Here is a 12,725-nt window from a genome sequence, read left to right as displayed (position 1 = left end):
ATGCAGGCACAGCTCTTATCTCTCTCCTGTCCCAATGCCAGCCTTGGTGAACCAGGATAAAGCTGGAGAGGCTGAGGCTGAGTTTCCAGGTCAATGGGTTATCTACCAAGCTGGTGGTGAGGGCACAATGCAAAGGGCTGGTGGTGTACACTGGGTTATAGAGGGCGTGGGGGCGAGGGGAGGGAGACATAGCAGTCAGTTCAGAGGTAAACATCACTGGGTATCTATTCTTTGGTCAAGCTGAGGCTCTCAGCCAGAAGTCGTTAGAAGGCATCTGAATCTGACTTGTGGATACACAAGTGCTTCTCTCTTTGCAAGGAGTCAGCTTCAGCTCTATGCTCAAGGCTCAGCCCCAAAGGTTTGTTTGGAGAAAAGATAGAACTCTGGGTTTCCTAGTGTGCAAGGTTAAGATCCCAGAATCATCTGAACTTGGACTCAAAGTGAGGGTTTAGGAAAACTGAGGGCTTAGGACCCCTTGCTTGTGAAAGTTGGGCGTTGACAAACATCTCTGCCCTCCGTTAGGAAGAAGCAGCCTACATCTGTGACAAAGATCTGTCACAAAGCCTACATCTGGGCTACTGGGCTCTCCTCCCCTGCCCCGATGCCAGGGCCCCTGGCCCTATTTGAGTGTTCCTGAGCCTTGGACAGGTCTATGTCTGAGAAGTCAGGGAGGGGCGAGTTGTACCTCTCTGCAGGGTGACAGCAGACCACCTGATTGATTCTAGAGTCAGTACAGAACTGGGCAGTGGCCAGGTGAGCTGGACAAGCTGTTTAGCCATCAGAACCTCAGACTCTCATCCCACAGGGACACTTGACCTCTGTGGGGTCTGATTGGAACAAGATGCTTAAGTGGCCCCAGCCAACAAGAGTCCTGTCCCTCCTGGGGACACTCTTGAGTCTCTGCCAGTTGGGCATCTTGCTGCCCCTCCTGACCTATCCATTTGCCTCTGTCCTATTGCTGGTCTTCTGAACTTAGGTTCCAAGCTGTTCCAAGGACCATCCTGCTCGAAGATCTCCCCCAGGAGGTCCACCACCGGGCCCAGTTTTCAAGGCCTCAAGCCACCTGCAGGCCACACCTTTCTGCAAATGGTAGTGGAGCAGTTTCCTTCTCTACTCACCAACAGTGCCATCCTCTACCTCCCCTCCCCTGTTGCCCAGGCTCAGCTTCACAAAGGCCACCCACTGGGCAGGAGGGGCACCCCTAGGGTCTAAGGCTCACTCCCAAGTCACCACCTGTGCAGACCTGAACAAGGGGTTCCCCTTCTTACTCCGAATTTTTGTTCTCTTCTACAAGAAAAACAGGGAGACAAAATCCACGCCTGGCATGTGCCTTTGTGTACCAGTCAGTGAAGGACAGGCCCAATTCTAGTGCTGAGCAGGCAGTTTGCCAGGAGCAGTCAAGATTACCCCTCCCTCCACTCCCAGGGTGGCAAAGGGCATTCATTACGTCGAAGGGGGAGGGGGAGCGTTTAACTCACTCTAAAGGGGACTGGGGTGATGGGGACAGTGGGAGGGACAATTCACAAAAGCCAGGGCTAGAAACTCCCAACGGTTTGTTTTTTTCAGAGCTTCCCTTCCTTCCCTCCCCTCCCCCCCGCTAGGCTCCCCTCCCCCACCTCCAGCCGCTTGGTGGCCTGCAGCCAACACTGGCCACACTGTCCGCATTCAGGCCTCCCGCCCTCCTGGCCTTCTATCTCTTCTCCTGGCCTTCCCAACACTGTGCTCTCTCGCCACCTCTCCACCCACCCCCCCCACCCCCCCATTATGAACCGCGTTGACCTCTTCCGCCCTGGCGGCCAGCAGAGGCTAGGCTCTTCAGTCCCAGGCTGGCAGGCAAGGGACTTGGGGGCCAGCAACAGCCTCGCGCCTACCAGGCCCTCAGTCCCGTGGCCCCTGGCCCTGCTCGGGCCACCCCAGCCAGGAGGAAGATCGCTGCGTCTGCAGAAAGCTGGCCAAGGCCGGCCGCAGCAGTCCCGGGTCTCGGCTTCCTGGCCTGGGGGAGCTGCACCTCGGAGTTCGAGTTTGGCCCATTCCCCTCGTTCCCTGGGGACCCTTAACCCCTTCCTGCGTGGGGAAACCAGGGGCCACTGCCTAGCCACCCAAAGCAAAGCAGGATGGGTGAGATGGGGTCCCACATTTCCCTGCTCACTCAGGAAGCGGGGAACGGCAAGGCCTTGCTCTCGCAGGCCTTTTCCCCCTCCCACAACCCATCCACCTCGCGGGAAGCCCCCCGCCCCCTGCCCTGGCCGCGTTCGCGGCGCCTCCAGTCGCGGCTTCTGGCCTGGTGGTTTCCGGGGAGAGAGCCTGGCAGAGAAAGAGCCTCGGCAGCTTCCTCGGTGGGGCGGGGCCAGCGATGGCAGCGAGGGACGCTGGAGAGGGTGGGAAGGTCCCCTCCTCGCGGAACCTGCCCTACCGGGCAGGGATTATTAGAAAGGAACACCCCTGCCGCACCAGGGCCAGCGCCAGGGTGTGTTGCGTCCTGGGGGGTGAGGGGCAAAAATCAGCAGGTGCCGGGTGGGCTTGGCGCGGGGGTTGGGGGTTAGCCCCACCCACGTCTCCGTGCAGCTCAAGCACCCGTGCAACCCTCCCCCCACTATGCAGATCCCGAGTTTGCCCTCGCGGTGGGCAGCCAAGGCCCGAAAACTCTTGAGAGCGGGGGCGACGCCAGCACAGCCCCCCCGCAGGAATTCCCCTCTCCTTTGGAGAGCCTCTCGACTTCCGGGGAGCGGGGTCACTCCCCGGGTGCGGGCGCCTCTGCTCGTGAAACCAGTTCACTTTGCTTTTGCAAAAGTTTATCGCAGGATGCGATAGGTCCTCCCACCCCAACCCCCGCCCCCCGCCCGACCTAAGGCGGAAGTAGGGTGCGGAGAGGGGGTCCAGCCGCCGCCCACACCCCCCTCCCCTCTGTCTCTGACGTTCCCTCTTAGCTAATCTCAAACAGCGAAAGTGCACCTTCAACATCTCCATTTAATATTTACATTCAAGCAGGTAATAATTGGAAGCTTATAGTTTAGACATTTCTAGTAGCAGCAGTTTCTAGAGAGCTCGTTTAGCCTTTTAACAAACTTTTTTTTTTTTGTTTTGCACATAGAAACAACACATCCATGTGTACAGTATCAAAAAATATATACCAAGGTTACTGGTATTGCAGTTCCTGGAAGGGGAGGAAATGAAATCAACCGAAATACTGAATGAACGGGTAGAAAGGCCAACAGAAAATAGTTCGTCTGATATAGAATATAACATGATCTAGAAGAAACTCCATAAATCTAGGTTTTTATATTTCAATATATAAATACCTACAAATAAATATATATATATCAGCCCGAAGGGGGTGGTGGGCCTTTTGAGCTCAAACAATACATTTCAATATAACACCACGTACAAACGGGAGTAAAGTCTGCACTTGACAAGTTAGCACGGTTAAAATATAATACTATAACTCTTAGACCGCCGCGAGTGGCTGCCCTGTCAGTCCCGGAGGTCCACGAGAGGAGGGGGTGCGGCAGATGAGGGCGAGACCCGCAGGCACGGCGTGGAAGGTGCCAGTGTGGGCCGGGCGCTCCAGCCAAGACCCGGCAGAGGGACGCGGTTGCCGCGGCTTCGGCCGTTTTCGCGCTGGGGCCGGGCCGGGAGCTCCCGCAGTTGCAGAGAGGAGAAGTCCGTCCCCAGGCCCCAGGTGTTAACCCCAGAGGGTGAAGCGCTTCCTCTTCCGACGCCCTTCGGCTACACCGTCACGTACTCCTTGAACGTGACGGTGAGGCAGTTCGCGGTGACGTCGGTGATAATTATATTCCCAAAGAAGGGCTTGAACTCGCTCAGTGGCTCCTCGGGTTCGTCCTGGGCCTCGGTCGGGGGCTTCTCGGCCGCTGTTGCCGGCGCAGCAGCCACCGCCGCGGTCGCGGGCGCCTCAGGCTTCACCGGCAGGGCGCTGGGCGGCTCCCCGGCCTCGCTGCGCGTCTTGACGCAGCGCAAGTCTATGGGTTCGTCTAGGTCTGAGTCCAGCAGGATGACCTCCGGTTGCGGGAGGGCGGCGGCGGGGGGCACGTCCGCAGGGCGCTCCGCGGCGGGGCTGCCCCCCAGGCAGGTGGGGGTGCTGATGCTGCGCGCCGTCAGACGCTTCTTGCAGGGTTCTCGCTCGCTGTGGGTCTCGGAGAGGCAGCGCTTGCGCGCATGGGAGAGATTTAGGTCGACGGCGTGGTGATGGTGGTGGTGGTGGTGGTGGTGGTGATGGTGGGAGGGCGGGTGTGTGCTGCGGGCCGGGTCCCAGGCCAGCAGGTCCGGCTTGGTAGTGAGTTGCAGAGGCTGCTCGCTGAAGGCCTCCTTGGTCGGGGAGAGCTTGCGAGAGCCGGCATCTTGGGACTGCGGGTCCCCGGTCCCCGGCGCCTCCTCCTCCCTCCTCTTGGAGGGCGTTTCCGCCTTCTTCTCCTCCGCCCCCGCGGCCTTTTTGAAAGTCCTGTCTGCCGGGGGGTGACGCTCCTCAGCAGCCCGTTTCTTGTGGCTGGGGGAACGCGCCTCGCCCTCCGCTGCCTCCCCGGACTTGATCTTCACCGCCTGCATGCCGTTCTCCATGTACTTGCTCATCACGATCACAATGCGGCCGTTCTTGTTCTTGTTTTTGACGATCTTCATCTTGCCCCCAATCCCATTGCCCGTCACTGCCTCCTTGGGGGCGGGCGTCATCCCGTTGGGGGGACCCTTCTCGGAGCCCTTGCCTGGAGCCCCGGCCGTACCGGCCAGGGGCTTCACGGCTCCCAGGTAGCCCTTGGCTCCCCCGCCGTGGGGCCACTTATCGGGCGGGTGGCTCTTGGAGCCTAGGTCCGGGCAGGTGGGACTGGGCGCCTCCTTGTGGCCGCCCTGGTACTGCAGGTCATACATTTTGGGGTCCGGCTGGTAGGGGTGGTGCTTTTTGCTGTTGAGCTGGTAGTAGTATTTACCGCTCTTGCCTGGCGGTGGGGGCTTGCCCGCTCGCTCCTTGCTGTGCGGCTGGTACTGGTGGTGCTTCTTGCTGTTGAGCTCGTATTGGTGCCCCTGGCCCTTGCCCTGACCGCCCAGCTCCAACTTGGCGCGGTTGTCAGCGGAGGAGTCCTGGAGTCCAGTCAGCACATTGGAACGACGGGCAAAGGTAGGTACCTGGGGGGGGACGGGGTGGGAATGGAGGGAGAGGTAAGAGGAGGGATAAGACCAGCCCCAGAGCAAGCCTCCAGCATCAGGAGTGTCCCAGCCCCTACCAGGTTGGGGAAGGGTGTGGGAAGTCAAGATGAAATGGAATTGGGCGCTTCAGAGAAACTCCCCCCGACTTCCAAGCCTGGAGGCACCTCAGGTGGCAACGTCAAGGGAATAAGTCGTGGTTGGCCCTGGGGCCCGGGAGTGTATTCACCTGCACCACCAGCGGTTTGGGCTTCGGCCCTCTCTTCCGGTATCCCATCAGCTGCTCCTGCCGTTCCCTGCGGAGAGGGAACAGAGGGCAGGGCTGTTAGCCTCAGTCACTTCCCCTCCGGCTCTGCCCCCACTGTGGTGAGCCATGAAGCCAGCAAGAACCAGAGGGAACAAGGGCTCAGGACAGAAGGTTGCCTCTACTGTCAGTTGGACGCCTCAGTCCGGTTCCAGAGTGCCACTTTACCGCAGCACCACCCTTATCTGCCCAAGGGGCCCTCTCCAAAGGGCTCTCCCACCTCAGATGTCCATACCTGAAATGGGGCCCCCACAGCCCTGAATCTTTGCCCGCAGCTTGACACTGGTGCCCACAGCCTTGGGCCCATGGCCCTGCACAAAACGCAGTGCGCTCGGGGGTCCAGGGGATGAAAACCAAGTCCAAATGAGGTGAGCGTCAACCGAGTGCCTCCCCGTCAGAGGCACGGGATGCTAATGACCTCATTAAGATTCAGATAACGAGTGCCGCCGGCAGAAGGGAGGACTCGTTTTCTTAAAGGCCCGGCACTAAACAGGGGGAGGGGCTGCGCCCTTGTTTACACAGCGGCAAATGAGCCAATTAGGGGCTGGGGGCGGGGGCCGGACACCGAGGCCAGGGCCTGGCCAGGTTCGCAGCCACCAGGTGAACCAGCTCTGGTACGGCTGGGGCGGAGCTGCCGGGCGGGGAGACGCACAGAAGCACCGCCTACTCGACAAGCCCGGGTTCCCAGCTTCCCTTGATTTCCAAATTATTAATAAAGCCCGTGGGCGGTGGCGCTGGTCAATACAGCTGTCTGGCTTTCCCTGGCAGCCTGGTGGAGGATGATCCGAGGTTGGGAGGGTGGTCCTAGCACTGCCCAACCCTCCATGGCAGAAGCGAGTGCCTCTCCAGCGTAGGCCAAAGTTGCAGCCCATTCCAGACCCTAGGCAACCCCTCTACCCTTGGGCTAACCCAGAGGAATTCTGTCATGCCTGGGGCCCCGGCTGGGGCCTGATTCCAAAGTTGCATGGCATTGCAACAGCCTGCGTTTTAAATCTTCGGGGACCCATTATGCAACATGGCATCAGCCGCTGACATGGTTACAGGCTGGTGAACTCCCAGGTGGAACCCGGGCAGGATCCCTTCTCGGCGCCCTCCTGCGTCAGGAGAGCAACTTCCCTGATGGTCTCTCCTTCCAAGGGGCTAGAGTTTACAGTTTTAGAGGCAAACGCGCCACAGGAAATAATGCAAAATAAAAGGGGGAGAGGGGATGGAAGGCCGCGGTGTGGCCCAGCTCCGCGGGCTCCTGCTGCTCCGCCCCTCCTCGATCGCCCTTCCCCCTTCTGTCCTCCCGAAACAGAGAACCACGGCCACCGGTGGTGAATCCAGCTGCAGCAGCTGCAGCGTGACAAGCATCTGTGCGCGCGACGAACCCCTCGTCAGAAGCCACCCCTCCACCACCAGGCAGTGCCCACCCCACAACCGGTGGGCCAAGCTCCCCCTGCCCTGAGAATGGGGGCCAGACCCACCAAGTAGCCTAGTGGGAGATGTGAAGGGCATGCAGTGCCAGACACAATCTGGCCCCGGTCGACCCCAAGCTCCCTGGGGAGTGAGGGTGCCGGCTTAAGGTCTTGTAAACTTTTCTCCAGTCCCCAACAGGTTAAGTTCAGTTCTGTGACGTCCGGAGGTTTCACAATGCCAGCTCCCTTGGAGCTGCCCCGAGAGCTGCCCGTGCCAAGCGGCCAGTGGCAGCAGGAAAGCAACACCTAGGCTCCGGGGGTGGGGCTCCAAGGTAGCCACGGGAGGGGGCCGGCAGGGAACCGAGGCGCAGCCCCAACTTCTCCGCGCAGCTGTAGGGCCACCCGCAAGCGCCCTTCCCGCAGTTCCCCCAAACACAAGCCTCTCCTTCTCCGGGCCTGCCCCGCCCCCACCCCAAGCTGCAGCAACCGCCAAGGACGTTGGTTAGAGGAGCCGAGGCCCCAGTCGTGCCTGTTCAGACCCGGGGGAGGGGACTCCTGCCAATCCCCCTCCCGGCCCTTTCCCCCTGTCCTGTTGCAGCGCTGGCCCACTCTCCCATTCCCATATACGGTCACGGCTGCCGGCGGCGGGTGCTTGGGGGACGCTCACCTGTTCTGGAAGGCGATCAGCAGCCGGGGATCCAGGATGTTCTCCTCGGGTTCCCACGTGTTATATCTTGCAAGGGAAAAGGGAGGGGGACACGGCGTAAAAAAAAAAAAACCGAGCCAGCTTTGTGGCCTCCAGGTGGGGAATGACATAAGGCCCTACTCTGTCTTCATGAACTGAAAGCTATTTAGCTGTGGACGTGGGGGGTGGAGAGTAAATTTCTGCAGGCCTGACACGGTCCCTGATACACCCTCCCCAAGTCAAAATAAACACACAAGGGCAGGAAGAAAGGGGAGGGGTAAGGAAAATGAAACTAGCAGTTTATTTTGCAGTTGTCAAGAATTTTAAGCATGTTACTGCGACATGTTCCAAAGCCACTTTGCTCACTAGGAATCCTGCGTGCAAAGCAGCCAAAATGCAAAGTCGCAGTCCCCTCCTCCTCTCCCCAGCCCCGAGTCTCCGCGAGGGCTTCAGCCATTCTCTATTTGACCCCTAATCCGATCACCGTCAGCCACGCGGCCCCCCCACACCCCCTCACGGCCCTGGAGCCCGCTGTCACGGGCAAGCAACCCCCAAATACTCAGCAACACAAAAATATGCCTCTGTGTGTGTGTGTGTGAGAGAGAGTGTGTGTGCGTGTGCCTGTGCGTCTGTCTCCATCCGGTGCCTTCGCATTTCAAATTAAAAAAAAAAAAAAAATTCCCCACCAAAAGCGCCGCAGTGACAGTTCCCAACATTTTCTGCCTTTTTTCTTCCTCTCCCTGCACCACTAGGAGGGAAGAGGCACACAATTGCATTTTCGTCGCTTTTTAATTTTTTTTTTTTTTGGTTTTGCAATATGGAGCCGTTCGGTGGAGGGAAAGGGGAAAGGAGCCATTTTCTGCTGCACATCAGTCAGTGCCTGCGCCCTCCCTCCCTCCGCCGGCCTCCCCGGCTCGGCCCCGCGTCTCTCCAGCTCCTCCGGCTCCTTTTAGTGCATAAATTAGTGATGGCATTTCCCGGAGAGCGGAGTACAACACAGGGCGCCGGGCTCGGGCTCGGCGGCTCGGCTTCCCCAGTGCCTGCCACCGACTTCCCCACCCCCTCCTCCCTCCACCCCACCTCCACCCCGCCTCCCGTCCGCTCCCCCCCACCACCCCACCAGCCCGGCTGGTCCGGAGCCCGGGAGCCCCGCGCCTCGGCACCAGGCTCCCCCGCCCCTCGGCCGCTACTTACTTGGGGGACCAGCCTCTCCATTTCACCAGATACTCCACTCTGCCCTGAGGGGGGGAAGAGACAGCACTCCATCAGCTTCCGCGGGATCCCCGGCCCCGGCCCGCAGCCTCCCCACCCCCCTCCCCGCCTCCCCGCGGGCTGCTCCGGCTGCCGCTCCCCCGCCGCCTCGCCGCCGCCCCCGCGCCGCCCTACCTTGCGGATCCGCTTCTTCTCGATGCTCTCCACCGCGAAGACGTGCTCGCCAACAGCTGGCAGCTCCATGGCCGAACCGGAGCGCGCCGGGGCGCGGGCGGCCGGCGCGGCTGCAGACGCTGCTGGCTCCCGCCGGCGCCCCGCTGCCGCCCCGGCCGAGGAGCCCCTGCCGCCCGCGCCGCCGCCGCCGCCGCCGCCGCCACTCGTCCTGCACAGCCCGGCCGCCCGCCGCTGCCCGCGCCCGCCCCAGCTCCCGGCTCGCGCTCGCTGAGACAACTGAGCCCGGGCCGCGGCTGCACAAGAACTCATGCAAATCCGGACGTCAGCGGGCGGGGCCTCGCCGGGCCCTGTACGGCGTCAGGGGGCGGGCCGCGGCCGGGATTGGCGCAGCCCGGCCTACCGGAGGCCCCGGGCCTGGGCGGCGGGCGGGGCGGGGCGGGGGGGAGGAAGGGCGCGGGAGGGGGCCAGGAGGAGGAGGGCGTCGGGGAGGTGCAGGGGGAGGGATCGTAGAGCCTGGGAGAAGGACGCTGGAGGGAGGGAACGGGACCGGGCCGGAGAGAGGTGTGTCGGCGGGGGGCCGAGGCGGGGGTGAAGAGCATGGCGGGGCCGCGAGGGTCTGGCTGCGACCCCTCGCCTGCGGCCTAGCGTTTTGGCCTGCCCCCTTCGCCTCTCATTCTCAGCGTGCACTGCCCGGGGACCCCTGCCGGGGGCCACGGGAGCATCCACTGCAGTTTCCATTTGCACCGAATTGCGTCATGTGCAGACTCCCAGGGGGTCGCCGGCAGGGGGCGGAATCGGAGTCGGGGCAGCTCGAGGACCCCCCCCACCCCCGCCCCCGGGTCCCGCCGCCCCGCCTGGCCCCGCCCCACGAGGCTGAGGGCATTTAGGAAGGCGAGGAATGGAAGAGAAAGAATAGGGAGGAGAGAGAGGACTGGGTGCAAAGGATCGCCAGGGAGAAGAGCGCCGAGAGGAGAAAGGGGATAGAGGAGCAGCCAGCCTGGAGCCCTAGAGCTCAGGAACCCTACCAAAGTGTTCTCGATCCCTCCCCGAATCCTGCTGGGCTCCTAATTTACCCTCAGTCCTGTCTTTGGCGGGGCGAGGGTGGGAGGTCCACTTTCCAGCAGCAACCCTCCACCCCCACCCCGCGGCCAACACGGCGTGAGGCAGGGAGGACAAAGAGGGGACGAAGAGGATGTCCAGGTCTATTTGGGGGCCCGAGAGGACTTGGTGGGGTCCCGGGAAGGGCTTCGAAAAGAGAAGGCAGGGAAGGCCAAGAAAGGGTTGAAACTGAACAGGGCACAGCGGGGCCGCACGAAAGGGAGGCGAATGGAATGGCCGAGGAGCCAAGCGCTGGTTACGAATTCGCGCTCCCTGGTCCCCGGCCGGCAGCCACGGCCGAGCCGAGGCCCTTCCGATCCTGCCGGAGTAGCCACGGAGTGTGAAGTTTAGCACCTCCGGCGGCGAGACGGCGCGTTCCGGCGTGCAGCTTCGGCGTCCGGCTGGGGGAGCTGCTGCGCCCCACGCGGCCTCCCGAGGGCGCCGCCCGCGGGGCCGCAAGCTCTGTGGGGTCGGAGTGAGAATGGGGGGGACCTTAGGAGGGGGCAGAGCGACCCGAGTGACAGGGGCAGGGGTGCGCGCACACGGGGGTGTGTCCGGGCCCCAGGCTCCGGGCCCTTGAAGGACCGGCAGCAGGAAGCTTGCGCAATCTCTTGGCTGAGCGTCCGTGGAAGAAAGGAAAGGAGCAAAAGCCGAGCGAGAGTGGAACGAGCGAGGGGGGCGGGCAAAGAGCCATCCGGGTCTCCGCTCCCGCCCTGACACAAGTCCCGGAATGCTGGGTGGGGACTGCGCCGGGGCTCGAGCGGACGGGGGGAGGGGCGAGGTGCGGAAGCGAACCCCCCAAAGCCTGCTTTGGGCTCCTTTTCTCCCAGGAATCCAGGAGAAGCCTGGAAATGGTCTGGTGTTTCAGGACGCACACATGGACTCCACCATTTCACCACCACCTCGCAGCTCCCGTGGCTGGGCGGCTTCTGCTGTCTTGGCGGCCGCTGCCCAAGCCTGGAGGGGTTGGGGGGGGGGGTCGCGGGGATCCCTTTCTGGCTGCCCCAGAGAGGGGCTCGGTCTGCAGCGACTGCCCTCTTACAAGCTTGAGGCACAAACACAAGATTTCCCCGAGAAGGTGTTGGCGGGCGCGCCTGCCTGGGTGGGGGCGAAGCCTTCCGGTAGTCCTGGGGAAAGGGGGCTCTCTGGGTTTATAGAAGCTGGGAGGGGGACGCAGGAAAAGGTTTTCCTCCTCCTGTTGTGTTTTGAGCTTTTTCCTGACCCTCGTGTCCAGGACGAGGAGCTCTCGTGTGGGACAACTTGACCGTAGAAGGGGAAGGGTCCCTGAAGTTGGAGGAGGAAGCGCTGTCATCGCGACAGTCACTCTTCCGAACTGAGCCTACCAAACGGCCACGCCGTCGGCAATGTCAGTCTGTCGGGAGATCTGGAGCGACCTCGTCCAGGACAGTCCCTTCGTCCAGGGAGGGTCTGAGCTTCCCGACACTCCGCCCGCCCCCTCCCTAGAAAACCCCCCGAAAATTTTTTCCAATGGGTGTTTCCGAGGCGTCCCGGGCAGGGGGGCGCCGAGGGAGGGCGAGCGGCCGCTACAGCCTCCGCGCCGCCAGGGGCGTCGGACTCCGCGGGCAACGGCTCAGCTCGCTCTGCCCGCGCCCCTCCGGGGCCCCCGCTCGGGATCTCGGGGGCCACGGGATGGCACCCGGTGCCCCGACGGCGAATTTGCGCAGGAGCCGAGCTGGCTCTGCTGCCGAGCTAGGGAGGATGGGTGGCTCCCACCGGCCAACACGGCGGGTCTTTTCTGGAGCTGCCGGTGTGACCATGCGAGCAGCCGCAGTCTCCCCAACACTTCGGGAGGGGACGCCCAGAAGCTCCTCGGAAGCCCCGGGAGTCCCCGGCCGCCCCCGCTCCCGGCTTGGAAAGTGACCGAAATACACAAGCCGAACCGGGGAACTCGCGTGGTTGTTTCTTTCGTCCTGGCGGTGGGTGGGCCAACGTGGAGAGAGGCCGACTCCCCGAGAGCCGGAGCCTTGTCTCGTAGACCGGCCCTAGATCACCGCTCATCTACAGGCGGGTGTGGGGTGAAGCTCAGGTCCTCCGGGCTGTGAATAGGCTACAGGGAGAAGGAAGGGACAGAAACTGAAGGGTGGGGAACGGTGAGCCCTCGAAGCTCCCCCGCTGTGCCCTGCAAGCCTCTCCTGGAAAATCTCCCGTGGGGCCTCCCCTACAATCCCACCCGGTCTTGGCCCCTCCGAGGGAGTCGCAGACAAGTGGAGCTCTAAATACGGGATTCCCAGAGCCTTCAGCTGGGGCCCCTGCCTCCAACCCGGGATATCCCGAGCCCACGGGGAATCCCGGAGAAGGGTCGTCGGCCTGCGCTTTTGATGCTGCCCTCTTCCAGCCGGAGGCAGATCGCACACCTTGGTTCCCCTGAAGGGCAGAAGTCCTCTGGGTGCCACCTCGGGCTGGGGCCCCTAGGGGCCCTCAAGGGCCCCAAGAGAGGAGCGGTGCTTTCTTGAGGAGCTCAGGCTCCCGCCCGAGGGCAGAGGGCCGGAAGAGCAGACCCTGGAGCAGCCTGGAAAAATTTAACGGCATTGGACCCGAGGGTGGTCACTGACAATTCGGATCCCCAAGGGGCCTGACCCATGTCAACTCAGGGAAACAAACGACTTCTTAAAGAAACTCTCTCTGAATGGATGCTCTCTGCCAGGAGATGCCACCACCCGCCCACGGAGCCCCGGTCTGGGCT

The 12,725-nt window shown here is 62.3% G+C and overlaps 1 protein-coding gene across 2 annotated transcripts; it reads right to left on the bottom strand.

Annotated features, from left to right (window-relative positions):
* Window positions 1–2,947: 2,947 nt before the first annotated feature.
* On the bottom strand, window positions 2,948–9,201 carry CBX4 (chromobox 4). Of its 2 annotated transcripts, XM_010816642.4 has the most exons (5): window positions 8,924–9,201; window positions 8,732–8,775; window positions 7,520–7,585; window positions 5,381–5,447; window positions 2,948–5,133 (listed from the first exon to the last, which is right to left on the bottom strand). In XM_010816642.4, exons 1-5 carry the CDS (start codon window positions 8,990–8,992, stop codon window positions 3,727–3,729), a joined length of 1,653 nt encoding a protein of 550 aa, XP_010814944.2. In that variant the 5' UTR covers window positions 8,993–9,201; the 3' UTR covers window positions 2,948–3,726. The 2 variants fall into 2 exon arrangements, with proteins under 2 accessions (XP_010814944.2, XP_024836766.1); XM_024980998.2 differs by lacking the exon at window positions 7,520–7,585.
* Between the last annotated feature and the right edge of the window lie 3,524 nt (window positions 9,202–12,725).

This window comes from Bos taurus, chromosome 19 (assembly GCF_002263795.3).
Source record: "Bos taurus isolate L1 Dominette 01449 registration number 42190680 breed Hereford chromosome 19, ARS-UCD2.0, whole genome shotgun sequence".
Lineage (NCBI taxonomy): Eukaryota > Metazoa > Chordata > Mammalia > Artiodactyla > Bovidae > Bos > Bos taurus.
The sequence above is the reverse complement of the archived record's forward strand: the minus strand, read 5'-3'. Positions and strand labels throughout refer to the sequence as shown.

Coding starts and splice junctions, on each gene's coding strand:
- CBX4 (XM_010816642.4), bottom strand. CDS start 8,992: ATGGAGCTGCCAGCTGTTGGCGAGCACGTCTTCGCGGTGGAGAGCATC. Junction 7,586..8,731: donor TGGAGAGGCTGGTCCCCCAA/GTAAGTAGCGGC, acceptor TTCCCTTGCAAG/ATATAACACGTGGGAACCCG. Junction 5,134..5,380: donor CCAAACCGCTGGTGGTGCAG/GTGAATACACTC, acceptor GTCCCCCCCCAG/GTACCTACCTTTGCCCGTCG.